Consider the following 24,712-nt stretch of genomic DNA (forward strand, 5'->3'; position numbering starts at 1 on the left):
CTCTGGTGGGCACTATGGCGCGGGATGGAGTCATTCTCTTGATCAGCTGACTTCCTTTGCCCTCAACTCCACGCTGGTCATGTAACCTCGCTGTTAAAAAATAGCCATTTTATAGAGCACGTTTTGCAAGACATCACCCGTACTAGGGATACGCTATTACTGGCCTTCTTTAGCAGTGGAGAGGGGGAGGAAGGAAGAAGAAAGTTTGGAATTCAAAATTAAAAAAAAAAAAGAAATAGTAAAAATTTTTTAAAGTATCCCTCTTGCATCTGCACATGTCCCGTCTCACAGTCCGCGACTTGTCCTCCCGAGACTGACCTCTGACCTCCAAGCTCCCGCGGAGGCCTAAAGAGGGCCGGCCCTGAATCCTATGGCAGTCTTACCGGAAGGCGCGCGTTCGCCTCTCTCGGCTCCGGGGCCCGGAGAAAAGTACTGCTGCTACCGTTAAACCCGGAGCCCGCTCCCCCCTCCCACCCCCCGCCTGGAGATGGAGAATCTGGGGTCTCCCGCGAAAACGCTCGGGCCTCCAGAAAGTCAAGGGGGCTCGGGCGCTTCCGCAGGATGGGCCCAAAGAGAGGGCTTAAAGCCCGAGGAGACGGTTTTTTTTGTGGTCCTGCTGAGACAGTTAATTTTTTTAAATCTCTCCCTCTCTTCCAAAATCACTCCCTCCCCCACTCCTCGAGTAGGAAAGCAATACGGTCCCCACTGTATGTGTGAAGTCATGCAAAATATATTTCCACATTAGCCATGTTGAAAAGAAAAGCAAGAAAAAGAAAAGAAAGTAGGAAAAAAAGGCATATATCGTTTTCGAACAACAGCCCATGTGAGAATTTGTTTTCCTGGTTTACTTCTTACAAGGGTTTTTTTTTTTTCTTTTCACTATTTCTTGAGGGGAGGATGGTGAAAAGTAGAGGGAAGGGATTAGAGTTACAGATTAAAAGAGGATTATTGAGCCTTTTTTTATAGAAAGAGATGAGATCAGAAGGCCGACAGAAAAAAAAAAAGCATTACTCACTTTAAAAGCTACAGGTGGAACTTAGGCTCTACTTTAAAAGAAAAACCAGGCATATGTAATTAGAGAGACCTGCAGTTTTATGTACAATATTTTTTCTATTCTCCTGCTACTGTGGAAACGCCCATTTTATGGTATTTGCTAAATTCTAAATAAAAATAAAATTTTAAAATAGATAAAAGCAAATGTGATTTTTGGTTTCATTAAAATAGGCAAAAGGCGTCAGGAAGGGGAAGACTCCTTTGTGCTCAGGCCTGGTCCAGTGTTTTGTTCTGTTGGGAGTAACGGGTTTCAGGGAAGGGGTGTTCAGAGGAAGGCACCCAGAGTGGGCGGGGTCTCTGGCTTGTGCCTTAGGGAGAGAGTGGGGGCGTTTAGTGGGGAGGGGGGAAGGGAGAAGGAGGAGCCGAGCCGGGCTGCCCATTGTGGCTCTCCTAGAGCCCAGAGGGCAGAATCCGGGACAAGGGGTGGGGGGTGCAGAGCGGCCAGACTGGGGTTGGAATATCTGCGGCTGTCCAGGAAGGTCCGTTTCCTGCTCACTTTGTTCATATAGGAGGAACCGAGGCAGACGTTCTCATTCAGCCCCCCCAGCTCTCCCTCTGGGTGCAGCTGGCTCTCTCCATCACAAGACCATCGGAATTGGCCTGAATCCCTCATTGCTGCAGAGCCCCGTCTCTCACCCTTGACCATCCCGTAATCTTGCTGTTCCTGTGGACAACGTTCTCCTGCTTCTGCTCACTCACTTCACTCAGCCTCGGCTCATGTGTGAAATCAGCCTGCTCATCATTTCTTATAGAACAAGAATATTCCATCACATTGATGGACCTTAATCATCCCCCACTGATGATCCCAAAGTTCAGGCTCAGTTTGGACATGGGAAGAATATTGGAAAATAGGAGCCCAGGTGCAGCTTCGTGAGCCCAAACAGGGCTAGCCTTGGGGGCACTCTTCATCAATAATTACACTTAACCCCCCCCAATGCTAGGATGTTACCTTTTAAATGTGTCCCTTGTCAACCAGCACTTAGCCCAGTGCCCGGCAGAGAGGAGCTTAATAAATAACTAAATAATAAAAAATAAATATTTATTGATAAATGGAAAGAAGAGAAGACCAATATTTTATGACATTGATGGTCAAGCTTGACCCCAAAGAAGAAATAAGAAAATGACACTTTTTCCCCTTCTCCGCAGAAGCAGGGGACCATGAGCATGATACCCTGAATTCTTGCTTGTCCCTCACTCTGGAAAAGGACCATGACCTCAAGGAGGGGATGCTGGGATGAATTGGATTGAGGTGAAGGAGGGCTGGGCAAGGTCACCTGCCTCACTTTTCCTCCAGAGCTATCTGGTTCCAGTGGCTAGATGTAGATCCTGATCTGTATCTGGTACACAGAATATAAGGTCAGACTCAGCTGAAATGTTGGAGAAGGAAGAAATGGCAAATCGCTCCAATATCTTTGCCAAGAAAACCCCAAATGGGGTCAAGGTCAGACCAGATTGAAACGACTCAGAAACAAAAGTTAAAATTTTGGTTAGTTTTATCAAACCACTTTTTTCTCCCCCTTTCATAATTCATTACTACTGGGGACAAGTGAAGAAATGAAAGCAAAGGTAATATAAACACAAACAAAATCAATACAAATTTAATTTTTTTTTTTTATCAAAAAAAGGAACGTTTCAGTAACTGCATCAAAACACTGCTCATTTGCCACTTCCTACTGAAGTGAGGCTGTTCCTCAGTTATAAGCACTATCTCCTTCTTGAAATTGTTTTTATTTATTGACATATATATTATATTCCTCCCTAAAGCCTGGAGCTATTTGATATATATTGAATTGAAACAAATCGAATTGAATCACAAAAAGGAAAAAAAAAGGAAAAAAGAAGCACATCCGATTTCGACTCAATTGCATTTATTTATTTGAGTAATTCAAAACTGAGCCAGGTTTTCCATTGCTCTGGCTCTTTTATATCATAAATACTTAACAGCTTTAAAAAAAAGACAGTATCCATCCACCCCTAGCTGAGATTAGGTATGTCACCAGATGAACTAACAAGCTTCTTAATTTTTTTTTTTTTTGGAACTGAAATGTCCTAGAAACAAAATGAGTACCATTCAGTATTGTAGGCCCTGGCCAGCTTATTTCAAGCTGTTGGGGGTTTGAAAAGTGTGAGCTTATGTACATAGAGCAGACCTGCTGCATCAACAAGGCTGATTATTTTAAAGGAGGAAACAGCAATTTCAGGATTAAGAAACAAAACAAAACAAAACATTTTTCCATTTCTTCACCAAGCAAGCATCATGGCGATGGGGAATCCTAACTAAGGACAGTGGAGTAAAAGGAGCATCTGACTTTGAATGAGAATTCATGAATTTGTATTCCAATATTCACATATTATCTGAGAGAGATGTAGGGAAAATCTGAGCCTCAGTTTCCCCATTTCTAAAATGAAGATAATCATTCTTAACCCGCCTATTTTCCAGGATTGTTGTAAGTGACCCACGAGGTGGAAAGGACTGGATAAATCTGGAGTGTTCTTTAATATAAGGTAACTTTCTCCAATATCCTTATTCTCAGCTATAGCAAGTGATGATCTTTAATGAGCCAGGTATTTTTCTTCTCTACAAAAGCAGGCTCAGAGCTTGAAATATTCAAAAGTCACCAGAGCTTGGGAGCCTTTTGAACACTTTAACGATGGCCATCCTTAATCCATCACACTCAGCATCTGTAGGTGGAGGTATTGGGCTGCCCCACTCCCTTGGCCATCAGGAAGAGGGAGGGAGAAAAAAAAGATCTCATAGTTTATAAGCTGAAGCTATGGCAAGGAAGGGGACCAGTGGAATTCATGAAAGACACCTTGAAAATATAAGCTATTCCTATGAGAATACAGGCCCAAGATGGGCCTGCCTAAATCCCCCTGCAAAGGGCAATCTTCTGCAGGAAGGGACAATACATGTGCTAGAAAAGCAACAATAACAAAGTGGGTTAGTATTTTAGGATTCTACAATTCACACTTGTTATTAATTTTACAATAGTTTGAATCATACTGTAATAATAGAACAAAAGATAAACACTGAGGAAAATACTTCCTCTCACAGTGAGCTTTTCCTACTCAATATAGAAATTCTTCCGCCCCAACTCTGCCAAGTTATGCCTCAGGAAAAAAAAGAATGTCAAAAATACTGCCTCTCAAATGAGATGATATGTATAAAGAGCCTAGTATTAGTGCCTGACAGACAGAAGATATTTAATAAATGCTTCCTCCTGCTTCCCCTTCATTCTGTCTTTTTTTTTTTTTTTTTTTTTTTTTTAAAGATTTTGCTTGAGATGACTTCAGGTGTCCTAGGATAACCTTGGATTTCATGGATGGCATTTTGGGACTCGTTCCTGCACAAAGAAAGGAGGAAAATAGACTTTTGTTTACGGACAAGGCTACAGGAGGTTCATCAGTTTTATCAAGTTCTGTTAGGCTGGTCTTCCTAGGGAACCATGAGACTTCAGTCACATTTGAGGAGGAAAGAAACACAAATTACATTCAAGACATCACTGTGTTTCACCAGTCACTCTAGTAATGGCCAGTGATTTGGCCAGGTTCTAATATCCCTGTTAATTGCCATTTTTAACTCAGTGCTAAAATATCCAAGGAGAAAAGCCTGGGAGAAAAGAAATGGACCTGAAGAGAAGATCAAATCCTCCTCGTCCCCAGCCTGCAGAAGCCTCCACTCCTATTTATTCCAGCAATAATTCTCAGCCTAGATCTCCATATTCATCAGTGAGCTAAGGCAGGGACTCAAACTGGGTGTGCTGGAAATGTTAATGCTTAAAATGCAAGGAGATAAAGAGAAAAGACCTGCAAGGACCAAACTTTGACATGCAGATGCTATCAAGGCTGCATTTAATAGATCAACCTCCGAGAGTAGGATTCGGCTTCAGTAAACAATAATTAAATGATCTTCACTATGAGAATTAACGTGATTTAATTCCACATCATTTTTAAATGCCTCAAACTAAGAAATAAGCAGACTGAGAGATGGCAGCAAGCTCTAATGGAGCAAAGGAAGGTTAGTTTCTTAAAGTGAAGAATCTGGGATTCACACAGTCTATGTCATTTAAATGGAAAGTACATATACAAATAATCAGGCAAAACCTTAAGGTTCACTTGACTTTTCAAAATATCAACACTGATACCAGACTGTAAAGACATAGATCAGAAGATTAGACTTAAAATTAGGAGGGGCCTTAGGGGGGTCTTGTCCAAAGTCACAGAGATGGCAGCAGCCTCCCTTTTATTTGCTATTAATGAGTCAGATAATTACCATGTTATTTATATGTGAGAACCATACGTGAACGTACACGTGTTCAATGCAATTGTACAATTGTAAGGGTTGTGTGTGTATACATTTACAGGTATATATAGAAATGCACAATGAACATGTGTATGTAAATATATTGTATAAATGTTATATAAATGTGTGTATGTAACATTTATACATATATATTAATGTTTGCATGTATATAGACTGGACCTGGCATACAATAGGCATTTAAAAAATACTTATTGACTGACTGGCTGACTCTCTCTTTTGTTTACTGAGTTATTCTTTCAACAAAAACACACAAATCACCTGTTTTCAGTGAATAATTACCTACTCAACTAGACAAACTACTGGACAAACTTCTGATAGGAAGAGGAACAAAATGCTCACCTGCATAGGATCTGGCATACAGTAGGTGCTTAATAAATACTAACTGGCCGACTCTGTCTTTTGTTTACTGAGCTATTGTTTCATCAAAAACACACAAATCACCTGCTTTCAGTGAATAATTACCTACTCAACTGAACAAACTACATTCTGATTGGAACAGGAACAAAATGCTAACTTGCATAGGATCTGGCATACAGTAGGTGCTTAATAAATACTGACTGGTTGACTCTCCCTTTTGTTTACTGACTTTCAACAAAAACACACAAATCACCTGCTTTCAGTGAATAATTAATTACCTACTCAACTGGACAAACTACATTCTGATTGGAAGAGGAACAAAAGCCTTCCAGCTAACCTGCACAGCCAGTAAGCTTTCCTGAACTAGAGCAGAATTTGCAGGACTTCTCCCTCAAGTTTGTCAGTAGCCGGGGACCCAAGGCTCATTAGATTGAGTTGAATGGCCCTGGAGGGGAGAGGGATGACACAGAAATTCCCTCCCCTAGCTATTTAGAGGGACCATCCAAACCGACCGAGCTGGTCCAGACTCTTGGACAAATCACGAGTTTCTTCCTCTGCACAATGAAGATATTGGACGAATTTGTCCTGACTTTTAAGTCTGTGATCCAGTGGTCTACTAGGCCAGAACCCGGGCAGGGTGCAGAAGGAACCCGAAAAGCAGGCCAGGCCAGTCTGAATAAAATCCAGCTGTTTTGATAAGAATGTAAAACCCAATTGATCAGGCTTTGGTCCTGTGACCTACTGTCAGATAAACCCAGGAAGCGAAAACCAGCGGAAGGTTCAAAGGCCAAGAAACATTTTGGGACATCAGAGCCCACAAAACTAGGCTCCAAGTCCTGCTGGAACAACCAACTTTCCCAGCCCCTTCCCCTGCTTGAGCTGGAGCCCAGAAATCCAGTGTGAGAAGTTCTGACAGGGCCCCAGAACCTCCTCCTCCCGACAGGGTCTGAAAGTGGGTGTGGGCCAGAACTGGCGCAGGGATCCACTTTCACCACAGGGCTTATCCCAAAAATAAAGCAAGGGACACTTTTAGGGTTTTGTTATTGTGGTTCCTCCCACTGGATGGTATTAGCTGCCTGGCCTTGGAAATAATGTAATTAGACATTTCTTCCCCTAGCTTTTGGGGAGGATGTGGCAATAAGCCTGAGGTCCCCTGGCCTTAGGAGTGCCATCGTTCTACGAACGTTGCTGGCTGTCAGTGATAACAAAGTTTGTGAGACAATAATGAGGTGCTTCCCAAACCTCTCCTCAAATCCACCTGGAAGCCATAAAATCAGCATGAAGCGCCTCATCTCTCTAACTTTTTCCTATAAATTTATCTTCTTGCTCCTGGATCTTTGCTAAATTCTTTTGGAACTTGGCCCGCTGTAACAGGCATTATAATTATAATAAATTTAGCCCCTTGATTGGGCCAAACTTGCAAATTCTTTTGAGACACCTGGTCTGGAACCCCAACCTTTTGTTGGTCCTTCAAACCCCAACAGATACAACATAAACAATTAAGAGGACCAAAGCAGGGAACTCCGGGGTAGGCACAAATCTTTTTTTTTTTTATGTTTTTTAAGGAGCCATCCATAATCTAAGAAAGCAATTATATAAAAAGTGTCCCTTCTGCTGGTTTCCTCAAAGCTAAAACTTATAGATTTAGAACTGTAAAGGACTTTGGAAGTCATCAAATTCAGTTCATATGAGGAAACTGAGGCAGGTTGTGGATAAGTGACTTGCCAAGGGTCAGTCACACAGCTAGCAAGTGTTTGAGACAGCAAACACGGAGTGCAAGAGTATGGCTCTGTCCACTAAAGATGCTTCTCTGAGTCTATGGCACTGAGTATCGGAACCAATGGTTTTGTGTCTGAAGTAACCTTCTTGATTTAAATACCTTTCCTCCAAGAAGATGAGGAGCATGTTTCCCAGCAATGAGACTTTCCAGAAAAAAAATTAAAATGTTAGTTCTTAGCCTGTCTCTGGATCCCTGTGTATTCCCATAACAAAATGGCAGCCAAGAAAAGGAAAAGGTAGTCCATGTGTTCAGGAAACACACTCCCATTCTCCTGCCAATATCCATTTCACAGCAAGGGGAGTCTTGAACTCCAGGGCCTAATCCTGAAGACCTAGCATGAGCTGAATGGTGGGTGCCCTTCTCCTGTGGAAGACTTGGTAGGAAAATTCTCAAGGTAGGAACAGGATCCCCCCTCTGGATCTCCTGCCTCCTGGGAGGTTGCGGGAGGGGAGCTGAGGAAAGGGAAGGTCATTAAAGCATTTACTATGTAAGTGCAGAAATACAGATTTTGGTGCCAGTAAAAGCATTAAGAGGCTGGCAGGGAATACACATCCTGGCTGAATGAGCCTGAGCAAGTCAAGTAAAGATTAAGTATCCTCGGGAAATTCTCTAAGACCAAAGAGCATAGCAGGGGCACAACCGTAGTGGTAAAGGATGTTTTCTCACCAGAAAACGCAGGTCCAGTCCAAAACAACTACTCTGAACACAACATATTTCCAAGGACGCCGTCCTCGAAAACCTGGTTATAATGGTTGGCAAATCCTTCCTATATCACTAATGTAAATGTCACCTATGTCACCTATATGAACAATGAAAAAGAAGGAACTATCTGTCCACTTTCAGAGATTAAAGAAGATCTAAAATCTCATTTCTGGGGCAAAAGGAAGATGGGAAGGGTATTTTGTACATAGTTATTATTTTCCTAAGGAAAAAGAAAGGCTGTGGAGGTTTCTTATCAGATTGTGGGTATCCTGAGTGGGGAATGGAGTGAGATCTTAAAATGGGCTCAACATGAATCATGTAGAAAAATGCACAATATCCTCAGTAGGCAGGACTCAGGATGGCTAATTGTGCTTTCAGCGATCAACTCTCCCTGTGCCTTTATAATGCTGCATTTCCCCAAGTAATCTGAAGACCTCCTGAGTATAGAGGAAGGCACTTGGAAGATTAAGGTACCAGAATGGATAATGTTTCACTTTCCTGGCCAAGGGAAAACAAAACCAAACACACACACTCACACACACACACACACACACACACACACACATGCATCCGTTTTCTTTATCACCCTCCCTTCTCCCCCAAATCCAAACACAACCCAGTCTCTGAAAATGGAATCACGATTGGCTGATTAAACATTCCCTGAAGCTGATGCAGGGAAACGGCACCAAAACTGCTTCTGTCCAAGCTGGACTAATAGGGATGCTGGTGGGTGGCCACCGAGGTGGCCCCCTTCTCAATGTGCTTCAGATGGCAGGCGTGGCAGAGCAAGTGATCTTCCAGAGGGTAGCATCGGTGGCCATCTTCATCGTTGAGTTCCATTCCACAATCCTAAAAGATCAGGGTGTTCAATTTAGTGGGAGAGTGGAAGAGAGTGAAAAACCTTTGCTTGATCCCCCATAGCTTCCTAACCTGGGGAGCCCGATGGGAGAACCAGGACAAAGACAAAGTCCATTTAAAACAATGCACAGAAGAGACTGGAGCAGCTTTCAGAAGGAGACAGATAAGCAGGATGACTTGGAAAGCAACAAGTGGGATTGATTATATACTTAAAAAAAGAAAAGCAAGCTAGTTCTCCATTGTAAAAATTCGACTTTGTATATGGAAATGTTTTCTTTTTGGTGTTTCCTAAATTATAATAAAATCTTTTAAAAAAGAAAGGAGGGAAGAGAGGGAGGGAAGGGGAAAAGAAAGGAAGGAGGGAAGAAAGGAAGAAAGGAAGGAAGGAAAAAAGGAAAGAATGAGGGAAAGAATGAGGAAAGAAAGGAAGGAAGGAAGAGAGGGAGGAAGGGAGAGAAGAAAGGAAGGAAAGAAGAAAGGGAGGAAGGGAAGGAGGGAGGGAGAAACGGAAGAAATTCATTGTGTGTTCTTATGTACCAGGCACATTATTATCTCATTTGATTTTCCTTGACTGATACTACAAAGAGCTATTCAATCTGATTCTGTAAGCTAAAAATGCCTTCCTCCAGCTGGGAAGGCTACCCCCGAAGGGCTGATACCCATTACTTAGAGCATAAAACAGTCTTGCAATGCCTGGGACAATGGAGGGCAGCAGACAGATCCCAGAACTGGGAGACAGAGAGAGGGAGATTCAAACTCCACCCGTGACACCTTGGGTATTTCTGTCACCATGGGCATGTCATTTAACCTCTCTTCAGGTTTCACATTTACATCATTAGAATCATATCTGCCAAAGCTTCAGTTTTCACAAATACAAAATGGGAACATTATCTTCCTGAGCTTCAATTTTCATCTCTGTAAAATGGGAGTCCTATCTGCCAAAGCGTTAGTTTTCACATCCATAAAATGGGAACGATATCTTCCCAAGTTCAATTTTTACATCTATTAAGATGGGAATCCTCTGCAAATACACATTTCCCAGGGTAGATGTGAAACTTTAACAAGATAATATATATACGAATGTGTATACTTATTATATATGACAGGAATATGCACATATATGAAAAACATTTAGGTACACATATATGTGCATGTATGTATTCATATAGACATATATATTCATATCCACATATATATTTCTCATATATAATGTGAAACTTTCTGCAAACCTTAAAATGGTTTGGGGATTTCCGTTGCTATTCCTTTCACCAGGACGTCTTGTGTAACAGAGAGACTTTAAGTGTGTTTCAAAGACTGGCTGGACATGCTTGACCTTTGGCACTAGATGGGTAATCAGGCTGTTTTTTTTAGCATTTTTTCTGTTAATCTCAAGAATGTGTTGTCATATCTGACCCACCTGTCATGAGAACATAGGGTAGAGAGGACCGTGGTTCTCCAGATCACACAAGGTTTCAAAATCATCTCGCTCAGAAACCGGACCCACAAACACGATCTGAAACCTGAGACTTAGCCGACCCAGCCCAGGAGCGGCACTGCAGCCGGCCCTGGGGCTCAGAACACAGGGACCACGGGACTCAAGTACATTAAGAACAACGGCGGATTTCAGACTTGTGAGCTGGCAGAGGAAGCGAACCTTCCCAACAGCAACCATTCGTTCCTTCTGCCTCCCGTTTCCTGCTGGCCACACTGGCCAGAATTTATTGATTGGGGCAGAGGGGGGACAGTTTTCTCCCCCCTGCTTTTTTTTTTATTTTATTTCAGGCTTCCTGTCCCTTCCCCCAAAGGCGGCTGACCCACCTCGCAGTGATAACACTCCACGTGATAATCTTTGTCCATTGACACAACACGGATGGTTTCATCAGAGCCCTGCATCAGAAAGAGCAAGAAAAAACATCAGATACAGGAATAATGTCAGAGCAGAGATGCACGTAGACTGTGGGCAGCATGTGGGGAGGAAGGAGGCATTTTCCTCCTGGGAGGAATCCCGGGCTCACAAACAAATGGGCTGTGAACATATTTATGAGAGAAAAACTACATTACTTTCCCTTGAAAACTAGAGGCTAGCAGAGGAAGTGACCTGTAGCCTTGTTTCAAATGGACCTTTCATCCATTTGAGTGGGAGAAGAATAAGAACAAAGGTAGCTGGGGCTCTTAAAAAGAATAATAATAATAATGATCTTGTGCTCTTTTCAGTTCCTTTTCCTCTCTTTTACTTATAATAAACTGGGCATGAATATCTAGAAGAATTTTATTTAATCTAAGGGTTATAAAAGTTCCTTATTCCCTTTTTTACTTATTTGTAGTAAACTGGGCATGAATATTGAGAAGAATTTGATTTAATCTAAGAGGCAAAATGACCACTGAGGGAAACGCTTGCTACAGCTGGGCTGCTTCCCATGGTCTCGTTCCTGAGCTGGTGGAAAATTAAAATGTTCCAGGGTGGGGGAGAAAAGCTAGGAGGAGAAAGGAACTCTGTATTCAAGCCTCTTGGGGGTACCAACATTATATTTATCACAAAGTTAGGGTTTCACGTGTTTTAAGAAGAGATGAGGAGAAAACTGAGAGGAAGAAAAACAGTCGAGCTTTGTGGAGACCTTCACATCCAGGAAGACTCTTGGAGGAAGGCTGGAGAGTGGACAATATTTTTTTATTTATTATTATTATTAGCCTTTTAAAGGCTGGGTTCATTTCAGTCGTGTCCAATTCTTTGTGATTGCATTTGGGGTTTTCTTGGCAAAGACACTGGAGCGGTTTGTCATTTCCTTCTTCAGCTCATTTATAGATGAGGAAACTAAGGCAGACAGAGTTCACACAACTAGGAAGTGTCTGAGGCTGGATATGAACACAGACTCCAGGTCCCCATGCCGCCAAATTGCCCCTTTTCTATAAGTATCTTACCTCAGATGGAAGAATAGGGAGTCCACACGCCGCACACTTGGGCGCCAATACCCTAAAAAACACAAGATGCAGGACACGGTAATGGCAGATGAAGGACCAAGGCTCCTTCCTACAGCCTGACCAATGAGCAGCACTCACATGACTTGACCTCCCACTCCTTCTGTACCTGTGGAGAGAAGCTCCCCAATTTTGCCCTCTCTCCTGTGCTCCTAGGATTGCTCCCCAAGTGTTTGGTAGATGTAGACATTTACATCATGTAAATTGTATGTACATATATGTACAATGTACATACATACATTGGGCAGAAGGCTTCTTCTGTCCAACTACAAATTCCTCAGTTCCCTTTTATTTTGTCTAAAATGGGGCTGCTCCCTTGGTGCAAGTCAGTGAGTGAGCAACCTGACTGCTTTAGAGTGGAAAGTCCACATTTCACAATCACTCCTTAGTCTCCTTGATGGGGATTCTTTCTCCACTGGCAGAGATTGAAATTTCTTTTTGTCTAAATCCTTCAGGAAATCTTCCATTTAGGGTCTTACCCAATGGGGTAGGAGCCTTCTTAGATCAGTGGTTCTCAAAGGATGGTTCAGAGACTCCTGGGGGTTTCTGAAACCCTGTCAGAGGGTCTCCAAATTCACAATTAGCTTCTATTCCTAATATGGTAAATATCCATAAGTATAACCCCCATAAATGAAAACCCTTTGGACAAATCCTCAATAATTTTTAATAAAGATCTGAGAATCACTGCTTTCGATGTTGGGCTCAATGGGGCACTCTTTGTGACTTGTTTATTACTCCTTGCTCTGAATAAATGAGTAACCTCACTTCTTTTCTGGTTATATGGCTCTCAGGTGACATCATTTACAGGAACAGCACAATTCCTGGGGGATAAAGATGCACAAACCAGCCCCAGAGGAAGTTTGGTTAAGGTCAGGACAGAAGGTTGGACGAGTGATCTCAAAATCTGAGGGTTGGAATAGATGGGTGGTCTAATCTAACCAAGAATTCAGAAATCAACCAGAAGAAATTCCCTACTATAACATAGGCAGTAAGTGGGCTCTGCTTGAAGATCCCCCAAAGGGTGGGCCTTTACCAACTCTCAAAGTGGTCCATCCTACCAGTCCATAGCTCCCGCCATGGGGAAGGCTTCCCCCGCCATCAAGCTTAAACTGCTCTTTCCTAACAAGTTCACTCACTGACCTGGTTTTGCCTTCTGGAAGTAAACAAGTCTAATCCCTGGGCCATGGGACTGCCTTTCGCGTAATTGAAGACAATGAACATATGCTCTACAAAGAGCTTTTTCTCTCCTTGCTTCATACCCCAAAGATTAGACATTTGTTCTAAAATTGGTCAATATAGTACATATATAATCTATATCAAATTGCTTAATCTTCTCAAAAGGGAAGGAGGGAGGAAACTCAAAATATTTTAAAAACAAATGTTAAAATTGTTTTACATGTAATTGGGGAAAAGTAGAATATTATTTTTATATAGTATATATAAAATACATTTTTTAAAAAAATTTGGTCAATAGATAGGATCAGCCTGACAGTGCACTCGAAATGCTGAGCTCGGTCCGTCTCTCTCTTTGCTGAGACCAATTTCCCTCATACTCGGAATCATTCCCCGTCAGGTCCTTACTTGTGGTAATCTCGGACACAGTAGATCTTGTTCTCCATGTCCACGGTGAATGGCACCCCATCGAGACACTCGTTACAGATCACACAGCGGAAACAGCCAGGGTGATACGACTTTCCCAGAGCCTGCAGGATCTAGGAGAAACAAAAGGGAGATGGAGAAAGGGGAAATGAGGGGGCTTGTTAAGCCTGGGGAGAGGTGAGCGTGAGCAAGGTGAGACAGAATGATGGAATGAGATACAATGAGCAATTACGATCCGTGGGAGCCCCTGTCTTTGGGGGTCACTCTGAGGAAGAGTGGGGGAGGGAAGGGAATGGAAGGCTGAGCTGTTCAAACAGGAGGGGAGCCTGGCAGGCGTGTGAGGGGACTGTTCCCCAGTAGGAGCCAGACCTCAAAGAACCCTGAAGTTGAATGATCTTTGTGGTCATACAGTTAGACCTCTTGTTCCAAGCAGAAATCACTTCTGCAATCTGTACAATGATATTATGCACCTGTTCTGGGACCAGATTAGTAACATATGCTATGGAGAATCTATAAAAAGCTCAGGAGAATCACAGGAAGGGGCACAAATTTGCAAATTGTTCCTTTAAAGAAATGACATTATTCATCAACAATCAGGATAATAGAATGCAGCTCCCGATAAAGAATTAGGAAGCAGTTGGAGTTTTAAAATATACTACAACTCTTTCCCATCATGCTAGTAATAAGAAACAAGTAGCCTTTGCCTCTGAGATTGACTCTGTTTCTGGAAAGTCATGTCCCAGAGATTAGGATGACAACTGATACCCATCCAAATCCAAGAGTTACAGTAATATGCTCTACCCTAAAAGTGCTCATCTCCTCATTAACTGCTTTATTCATTCACTTCTGCTGAAAGATTCTCAAATCAGAGGATCTGAGTTCAAGCTCCCCCTCTGAAATGTATTATCTCTTTGATTGTAGGCAAAGTCACTTAACCTCCAAGGCCTTGGTTTGGTCATCTGTGAAAGGAGCAGGAGAGTCGGAGGGCCTCTGAGCCCCCTTAGAGGTCATTTCTCTAAGCCTTTGATCTTATGATTGAGACCATTTTTCTACCTTCCCAACCCCAGGGCAAAAGTTACTTGCATAAAATTATCCAGGAAACATAAATTAGATTCGAGAAAGTATTTTCAGAATCTTAGACTTATGATGTATAGGTAAGAGTTTGTGGAATCTCTTTCTCTGATATTGATATGAATGAAATTCATCCTAGAAGCAGGAGGGAGGAAGGAATGACTTTTTTGGAGTTTCTATTAACCTGTTAATTTGAAAGGGTTTGGAAACAATGCATGAAAATGGGTAAGGGTTTTCCAGGAATTAGAAGGGTTGATTTCTGGGAGGATTATCAAACCCCCCAAACTTGGACTGAGCTATCCATGATGATCCCAAATATGCTACAGGTTCTACTGCTTTATTACTTTGTCTGCTCAATAAGGAGACCTTGTAAATCGAGAAAGAATGCAGCTCAATTTAAAATAATGGTTATCTTTTTTTCATGAAGTAGAGAATTCTGTGATGATCAAAAATAACTACAATTAGCAACCTTGGAAAATTCCATTCAGCAAATACTTCTTAAGCACCTAATATGTGACAGGTTCTAGGGACTAAAAGCATCCCTACCCTCAGGAAGCTTATAAGATAACCTACCAGGTTACAGCTTTTACTTGAAAGCACAATTACCAGGGAAAGGCTTCCATGTTAAAAATACTCAGAGTTTTAATGAAATGCATATGCTTAATTATGGATGTCTATTTTCTTCCTCAGATTCCAAATTAAGGTGAGATTCACTTAAATCTAATTCATGAATAGGTCAAAGCATCATCCCATAATGCCTTTGGTCCTCCTCAAAAATGAAGGAAAAAGAACAAGCTGAGACTTCTGGGAAATGTCTGTGTAGACGTCACCACTCGTGACTGCTACCAACAAGGCTGGACTCTGATAAAAGGCAGATGCCCAGGGCTCTATTTTAGCTAATAAGACTCATGTCTATTTTGCACCTTCAGTGGAAACGGTTGTAATAGGAAGCCAAGCATGGATGGCCTCCTTCACTTCGGTATTCTTGGCCCCGGGGGGGATCGTCCTTTTTTATCTGTCATTACTCACCATATCCATTATCAGGTGTCCACATACAAAACACCTGTCGGCAGATTGCTGGAAACCAGAATACTGCAAGGGAAAGAGAAAACAGTTAGGTCCACACTAAGACTGATAGAGTGAATTGGAATGGAGGGATTATCTGAAAATGGATATTTAGAGGCAGCCATGGATAGAGCATTGGCTCCTGGAGTCAGCAGGACCTGAATTTGGATCCATTTATTAGCTACAATCCTGATTACCTTGTAAAAAAAAAAAAAAAAAAAAGAGATGTGTGACTCCATGAAAGAAACCTGCCTTCATAAAATGTCCAGAAGCACAATATTTAAATTTAACAGTAATATCTAGAAGCAGTATGGCATAGTGTAAGGAGAATCAGCTTTGGAGCCATGAAAACATGAGTTCAAATCTCACCAGGACCACGTACTTATCATATGTTAACGTTTTGAATCTACATTTGTGCATCTGGGCAATCTCTATCTGGACACCCATGGGGCCTGGAATGGGACTAAGATAAGCCACTGGGTAACCCTTGGAAAGTCATGATGGTCTAAATGATCCGGGCAAATTTTGAAGACTACTATGCCTGTTCTCTAGAGGCCGTAGAGTAGGGGCTATTTTCACTTCACTTGGGATTTCCAATGAAATCACAGGACTGGTAAAGAGAAACAACAAAAATACAATGTTTGACAATTTATGTATATATGTATATGTGTGTGTGTGTGTGTGTGTGTGTATGTATACATATGTATACATTCACATATATCTAAATACACACACATATATGCATTATATATATATTTATGATTTCACTCTGAGGTAAGTACTTACTGACATTATCATGCCTATTTTACAGATGGGGAAACTGAGGCTTGGAGAGTTTTTAATGACTTGCTCTGACCCTGTTAGTAAGTATCAAAGGTTTAAAATCCATCTTCCTGGCTCCAAAGTTCAGCATTCTATCCACTGCTTCACATTACCTCCCACTTAAAATTTTCTCAGAATAAGGAAATTTGTTCATTATCTCTCCCCCTCTTGAAAAAAAAAAATTACATCCATTTTACTAACCTACCCTAGAGAAGAGAGTTCTTTTTCTGAAGAGACACCCTGTGGGCTGCCCGGTCTGGGTACGCTGAACTGCTGTTAACACGGCTCAGGTTTAACATGAGAGGGGGATACCACAGGGTAGGGTTTCCAACCTGCACCTGTTCCCAGGTGTAACCACTCGCCCAGAGCGGTGTCTCAGCCCAAGCTGCTGGCTAAAGGCAACAGGGCCTCTTGTTCTGACATCACAGGGATATCAAGATGCTCCTGCCTTATCTGAACAGGAGGGCGAGTTAGATGTGAGTTCTAATCCTGACTCTGCTGGGTGACCCAGGACAAGGACAGCAGCTGATACATGTGAGGTTTATAGCTAAGTTTATATACTTTGTCCAATTTGATCCTTACATTAGCCCTCACACAACAGGAAGTGTGAAAGGACTGAAGTTCCTGATTTTGCCAAAATGTTTCCAAAGGAAGGGAAAGTTGAGAGGATTTAGAACTGGGAGTGATCTCATTTTACAGATAAGAAAAATAAGACCCAGAAAGGTTTAATAATTTGCTCAATATCACACAGCCAGCATTTGAATCCAGGTCCTCTGACTTAAAAAATCTAATATTCTTTGTAAGTTTTTACTTACAATTTGTAAATTTTACAATTACAAATTTGTATATGTTACTTTGTAAGTATTCCTATCACATGAACCATAGTCCTTAAAATAAATTTAAAAGGCAAATCCTCCAGTTTCCTGATATTTAATATTCTTAGGATAATTAAAGTTCTAATTAAAAGTAATTAAAATTCTAGTATCTGTATCAGGGGACATGACAGAATGGGAAGCAGAAGAATGTTTTTCCTGGAGTCCAAGACCACTCTTGTTGGGCTGTGGATCTCACTGACTTCCCCCTTCTCATAGACACCACTTGAAAAATTCAATAGAGGAATTCAACAGAGAAGAGTCAGGAAGGGCGTTCCTGGCATAGGTGACAGTGTATACAAAAGCATGGAGGCAGGAAACTCAGAGAATGTCTGAGAGAAAACATGTCAAGTACTGTGTTTAGATCTGGACACCAATAAGGACTTTGAGAAAATGGAGATAATCCAGAGGAGGGGGAGCTTGGATGAAAAAGGGACTCATAACAGAGATTGGCTGAAGCAACTGAGAAGGTTTAATCTGGGGCCCCTAGGAGTGCCAGAGCATCAAAACTGGAGTCAGGAAATTCAATTCCATTCAAATCCGGCTCATCTAATTAGTGGCTGTATGAGGCACTTCTCTGTCTGCCCCAGTCGGGAAGGCTACCATCCTATCATTTAGGGAAATACTCTGGCCTTCCAAGACAGAAGTAGGACCAATGGGCAGAAGATGTTCAAGGTAAAAATAAAAAACTTCCTAACACAAGTATTCACAAGAGGATGGCACACTTTAGGAAGTTGCGAGTTCCCCGTCCCTGCAGGTATTCAATCAGAAGCTGGATGACCCTTGTTGGGAATCACTGGTCTGAAGGAAGAAGGGGCTCTGAGGGCCACATAGTCCAACTCTCTCAGTTTAGAGATGAGCAAACCAAAGCCTTTGGAGGGAATTGTTGGTCAGGTCCAAACGGGCCCTGATGAGGTCCTAACCACTCTGACACTTGGATTCATTACATTATTGATACATAACGTTCATCAGTGTTTAGAGGCAGCTAGGTGCCAGACGTGAATCAGGACGACCTGAGTTTTAGTTCTGCCTCAGTCACTCATTAGCCTATGATTCTTTCCCTTCATCTCACTGAGCCTCTGTTATCCTCATCTGTAGGATGGGTATAATATGCTAATCTATCTATGGCTATAATTAGATGCTCATCTGTCTCTCTTACAGGGTTGTTGTGAGGATCAAGTGAGAAAGTCTTTGTTAAGGACTTCTTAGCCACCATCATGATCATCTTTGATATGGCAGAGGTGTTCCTGCCTTAGCCCCTGCCATTTTTGGCTCCTAAGGATTGTCTGGTGGAGATAGAAGGTGTTGAGGAGGGCTCTCCCTGTTTTGACTTTTGCTCATGACTTCCTCTTTCTCAGGATTTCTGAAAGAAATAGATAAAGGAAAGGTCTTGGGGTGAGGCAGGAGAACTATGAGTCAGGGGCTCACTCACCAGGAAGTCTTCTTCACAGAATACTTTGCCATTGACAAAATAAAAGGCTTTCCCCCTCAGCTTCCGACCTAAGAAAAAGACACAGAAGCAGAGGGGAAAAAAAGGAAGATTAAGTACAACAAAGAAAACTAAAAAAAAAAAGAAAAAAAAAATCAAATATCCAAATATCCCTCAGATGGATTCAAATACAAGTTAGTTGTTCCTTTTCATTTAATTAAAAGTTTTGCAACCTTGAGCTGTAACCAGATTAAAGTTGAGGTTTTGAGTGAGGCTGACAAACAATTTGGCACCAAGACCCAAAGGCTTTGTCATTCGGACCTTCTAGCATGATATATCATCCTCCCGGCACTTCCTCTCTGCCCCTTGAAAAGGAGTTGGTGAAATATTTAGCAGCTGTGTGGGCCAAAGGAAGCAGTCAGGGGCTGAAGGAAGCCCAGAAAAACACACATATCCTTTGTAACAGCTGCTGCTGTCTAGCAGTTTCTTATCATCATGTGGTAGAGTAAAAATTTAACACATTTTTCCAAGGAATGATCATTGAGGAATTGTGCTGAATGGGGAAGTCAGCCACATAAACTGAATGATTTTCTCATTCTCACATCATATTTTTTTTGAGCTGAACTGAAGAAAACATATTGTGGTAAAAGTGATGGCTTAAAAAATTAAAGAGTGATAGATTCCCCTTTTTAAATTGATCTAAATGAAGGGGGGAAAGGTTTAAAGGTATTCAACATCTCTAATGAAAATGAAATACAATAATTCCTAAGTTTCTCTATAGCTCGTGTAAAAGGCAACTCTATAGATATTATTATGAGACAATGGTACCCCCAAATAGCTCTGGGTAATTATTCCAAATGTTTACTAACATAAACAGAAAAGATGTATATAGTTAAGAATGTTGGGATTCTCAGTTGGGATAGTTGAAAAATTCAGCTCTGATTCAAGATAAAGGGTGGATTCCAAGTCTAAAAGTTCCAATCCTTATATCTAGGCCTTAGATTCCAGTCCCTTCCATCTTTTCCCGGACCTTGTTCTATCAATCATCTCTATCTCTTCCATCTTGAATTTCTTCTCATTATCATTGATTTGTACCATTTAGCAGTTTAAAAAATCCTTCTACTATTTTTTTTGTCCTAAAGACCACTGGAGTTTCATTCACAATGCCTACTTGATGGGATAGTAGATTTAGAGCTCAAAAAAATCTTTAAAGGAACTTTTACCCAATTTTTAAATTTTTTTTTAACCAATCAGAAAACAAAGTAGTTGCCATAAGTTAAAACGAGAACCTTACTTTGATGAAACATTGGATCCATAATCCTTGTATTTGGATCACCTTGTATTTAAGACTCTGGGAACACAAATTCTCTACTGAAATACAATCTTTTTTGAATTCTGAACCAAATTTAAGTTTGTTCTCTTTTTTTTAGTTCTTTGACTCTACATCAACCAGATTTTTAATTTGTTAGTTGGGCTGTTAACTTGGTTGTTTTCAAACAGCAAAAGATCCCATTGGTTCTATCCTCTAGTGAAAAAAAAAATGCAGGAGGACACGGCTATTTGCTCTCCACAACTGATGGTGGCTCACTCAAATAGAAAAGTTGTTTGGACTTGTTCACCATATTTTTTCATTTCTAGAATATACAAAGAGAGTATTTTCAGTATCTATGCCTTAAGTTTAAATATGTCCAGAGGTAATCACAAAAACATGAAAAATAGATGATTTACCCAGAAAATATGAAGAGAAAGAGGGTTAGAAGTATAGATATCATCAGCATAAGGGAATTTCTGTCAACCTGATTCAGTCTACACTAGCATCACACAGAAGGACATTTGCCCAATGGGTGGATGTAAGTTTCTAGCACGTAGCTTCATTGGTAAAAAAGAAAAAATAATAATCATGATACTGGTGGGAATCCTGGGCCTCTACTGGGCCACCAGGGGGAGCATTTTTATTAGTAGGAAAATATAAATCAGGGAAAGAAGATGTAGGACTCCAGAAGAATTAGGTTGGATGGGCAGGAGATGTTGGTCTATCTACTATCCCTTTTTCTCTGCCTACTGTACCCTGGTATTTCCATTTTTCTTCTCTGTTTGTGGGTCTCCCTCCTTCCCCTTGGCTTCTCCAAGTCCATCTTTCCCTTTTGTCTTTCTTCCCTTTAACTAGTGATAATTAAAAAAAACAAAACAAAACATATTTTGCTATTTTCTTTCCTGAATAAAAACGGTGTTATTCTATTTTCAAAGACCTTACTGGTATTTTTATTTTTATGCCTTTTTTCTACATCCTCTGTTTAAAATAGAGTCATCCTCTGTTAAAAAAAAAAAAAAAAGGAAAAAAGAGAAAAAAATATTCAGCAAATTTCAATTAAGTTTGACAGTATATATAATGATCCACCCCTAAAGTCTTTCCCTTATAGAAAGGTGAGGAAGACTATATTTTCTTATCTCTTATCTACGGACAAGCTTAGTTATTATAATTAATAGACAGCAGTCTAACTCTGATTTTTGAAAACATTTGAATTAAACATTCTTCTCAATATCCCCCCCAAAACGTTGCAAGTTGCTTTTTACTTTGGTGTAGCCCTTCATTTAATTTTTTCCCCTATAGGCAAATGACCATTGATAGGAAAAAAGACCTTCACCCGTTGTATGAGGCAGAGAATATGTGTGTGTGATATATTTATATATATTTTGCTGAGGCATTGGGGTTAAGTGACTTGCCCAGGGTCCCACAGCTAGAAAGTGGTAAGTATCTGAGGCTAAATTGGAACTCAGGTCCTCCTGACTTCGGGGCTGGTGCTCTATCCACTGCACCACCGAGCTGCTCCTGACAGAGAATATTTTGCAGATGAAATGGAAAAGTCAGAAGGCGGTAAAACAGCCCTCTGGACCTTCCTGGAGAACCACTGGAAAATAATCACTGACTATCAGAATGTAAAAAAAAAAAATCCTCTCTTAAAGAAGATTTAAGAAGAATTATCAGACATTGTAGATCATCTCATGCATCTTTCCATATTTTTCTTTTGGTTGATAATTTAAGAAAGGGAGCCCAGAAAGCTTGGGTACCATGTCTGGAATCACATGTCCTAGGGGCTGCCTTTTCCCAGGTCCCCATGGTGTATGTGTGGGGAGGCGGGGAGTTATGTCATGCCCTTTGTCCCACACCAAGTCATCTAGAGCTGGGAAGGACCTCGGAGACCATTTTACAGATGGGAAAACTGAGACCCAGAGGACTTTAGTGGTTTTGCCCAAGGGCACAAAGTAGACACTTATTTATGTGAGTTGACTAGTAAGTAACAAGAGCAGGCTTTAAACACCAGGGTATACCTAAAGACAAAACAACTTCCAGTTCCTCCTACATCTCCCCAAATAAACAGGAATCGGGACTGAACTCCAGCGGGTGCGACTACAAATAGGGAGTGGAAGTCTCGGGAGGCAGATTTTTGCTCAATGTAAACAGTTTTCTAATAATTATAGCTTTGAAAACGAGGAGGGCCCAGCTAGCGAGTCGCAACAATCCCAATAACAGCTAGGATTTGCTCAGCCCGTTCGGTTTTCCAAAGCCCAGGCGCCCACCGGCCCTCGGTCCTCAGCCACGTCTCAGACCGGAGAGCCCACGTGGCCTGCTGAGGGTCCCCCAGCTGGGGTCTCTGAGGCCGGGCTGCAGGCCCACCGGCCAGCCGCGGGGGAGAGCCGGAGATGCCGAAGGCAGAGCCTCCATGGCCACGGCTCCAGGATCCGGTAAATTAGAGGCTTCCAATGGCTACTTTTTAAACCTACAGATATTCTGGATCAGGAAGATCCAGCCCAAGAAACGACCCCTTTGCAATGACTTCCGAGGCCCTGGGGGAGCAGGATGAAGTGCTCGGTGGCCTTCTCACTCTGCTTCTGTAAAGTAATTCCTACGGTTTCCTGCTCACTCTGCTTCTGTAAAGAAATGACGGAAGCGAGGGGATACAGAGAACGGACACTGGGATTACAATCCACCTACTGTTCTGAAGCTTAGTTACTTATCTGTAAAACAGGAGTCATAATAATTAATAATAATAATAATGATAATGATGAGGATGATGATGATGATGAGATGATGATGATGATGATGAGGATGATGATGATGATGATAGCAGCACTGACCTCTCAGGTGAATTGTGAGGATCAAATGATAGGGGAGGGAGCAAGCCTGGCCTTGTATGCACAGAACACTAGAGGGTGCAGTGAGACCGGGCTATGATGCTCTAGCCTAATGGTCCAAGGCTGACTTGGCTTCAGAGCTCAATGCTGAGAACAGGACTGATGCTGGGGGGTTGGGGGGAAAGCAAGGAATCTGAAGCGGGAACCTGTTTCATCAGGGTCACATTATCTCTATCAGCAGCTGGGCAGATTCCCATGGCGCGGGATCACGGCCCGGAGCTCTCTGGGGCCAGAGACATCCTGCATGATGTCAGCAAAGGATGGGGAGGGGGTAACAGCCTCTGCTTTCCCCGTGGCCCCCACAGGTCATTGGAGAGGTTCCTGAGGCTTCTCTCTCATAATGTGTGAAAACGAGACTGGCACCGGGAAAGTCCTCCAAAACACTTTTAAAAAATGTATGTTTAAAAAAAACAAAAATAAAAACAAAATAAAAAATGTATGTTTTTATTCTAAATTTAACAAATAAAATACTTAAAAAAAACCAAATTTCCATTAAGAACAGAAACTATATGTATGTGCATGCACGTGTGTGTCTGTGTGTGTATTTGGGGAGGAGGTGGGGAAAGATATAGTGATTTTATTGTGATTATTATAGTGATTTGTTGTTGTCCTGGCTATTCGTGTTCAGGCCTTTTATTCTGTTCCCTAAGATTAAGAATTAATTTTGCTATTTTCCTCCATTTTTCGTGCAGTAGAAAGGATGCTAGCCATCATGCCAGTGATAATACATAATATTAGTATATTATAATCTAGCTAATAATCTAATTATAATAATATAGCTAAAATTTATATAATACTTGAAGGTTTCCATATCTCATTTGTTCCTCACAATTAACCTGAGAGGTCAATTTTATTATCATTATTACTGAATAATAATAACATAATATTATATATTATTATTACTTACAGACAGGTACTAGACGGTCTGAGTTAAAATAATAACTGTAATAGGTGGCCATTATTAAGCACCTCCTCTATGCCAGGTACCTTTGTACTTGACAAATATTTCTTATTCATCCTTGTATCTCCCTCCTGGGCAGAGTGGCCCAGACTTGGTAGGGACCGGGATTGGCTCACTATTATAGCATTCCAGAATAATCTATGATTGGCAGGGCCACAATTCTTAGGAGAACAACCTAGACTTGTGTCCAGAAGGGAGGAAGGTCTGACTCTAGCTTCTAATTGGCCAGGCTCCCACCCTGAGGCTCAGTTTCCTTATTCATTAGTATGGGGTAATCCTCAAGTCTATAGTACTTACCTCACAGATTGTTGCAAAAACTGATGAGATACTATAGGTAAAACTATTTGTAATCCATAACATGCTATGTAAATGTCTATCATTAATTCTAATTCATAAATTATATACTAGACTATATATGAATGTCTATAATACTTAAATACAGTTAATATATTATGTCATAAATAATTTTGTGGATTTTTTTAAATGATATCTAATTACTAGTAGTAAATGGCAGTTTGTAAAAAGAAAAAACTATGTAATTAGTATCACATTCCAGGGAAAACTAAACATTTTCATTGGCTTCTTCAAGGTCCATTTTCTAAAAGCAAAGATAAAAGAACAAATGTCAAGCTTGACCCTTATCAAGAAC

General features: G+C 41.3%; 1 protein-coding gene and 1 long non-coding RNA gene across 2 annotated transcripts in view; both read right to left on the reverse strand.

Moving 5' to 3' along the window:
- Positions 1-2,904: 2,904 nt before the first annotated feature.
- Positions 2,905-8,758, reverse strand: LOC127539088 (uncharacterized). Its single transcript, XR_007947826.1, has 2 exons — positions 6,013-8,758; positions 2,905-5,839 (listed from the first exon to the last, which is right to left on the reverse strand). It is a non-coding gene; the product is annotated as an uncharacterized LOC127539088 (long non-coding RNA).
- Position 8,759: 1 nt separating this feature from the next.
- Positions 8,760-24,712, reverse strand: part of LIMD1 (LIM domain containing 1) — a 72,447-nt gene continuing 56,494 nt past the window's right edge. The window contains exons 3-8 of the mRNA XM_051963095.1: positions 18,912-18,979; positions 15,750-15,812; positions 13,632-13,762; positions 11,994-12,045; positions 10,893-10,961; positions 8,760-9,065 (exon numbers count right to left, since the gene is read on the reverse strand). Of these exons, the coding sequence (XP_051819055.1) occupies positions 8,928-9,065; positions 10,893-10,961; positions 11,994-12,045; positions 13,632-13,762; positions 15,750-15,812; positions 18,912-18,979 (521 nt within the window). The 3' untranslated portion in view covers positions 8,760-8,927. The remainder of the gene's footprint in view (positions 9,066-10,892; positions 10,962-11,993; positions 12,046-13,631; positions 13,763-15,749; positions 15,813-18,911; positions 18,980-24,712) is intronic.

Source organism: Antechinus flavipes, chromosome 5 (assembly GCF_016432865.1).
Source record: "Antechinus flavipes isolate AdamAnt ecotype Samford, QLD, Australia chromosome 5, AdamAnt_v2, whole genome shotgun sequence".
In the NCBI taxonomy this organism is placed as follows: domain Eukaryota; kingdom Metazoa; phylum Chordata; class Mammalia; order Dasyuromorphia; family Dasyuridae; genus Antechinus; species Antechinus flavipes.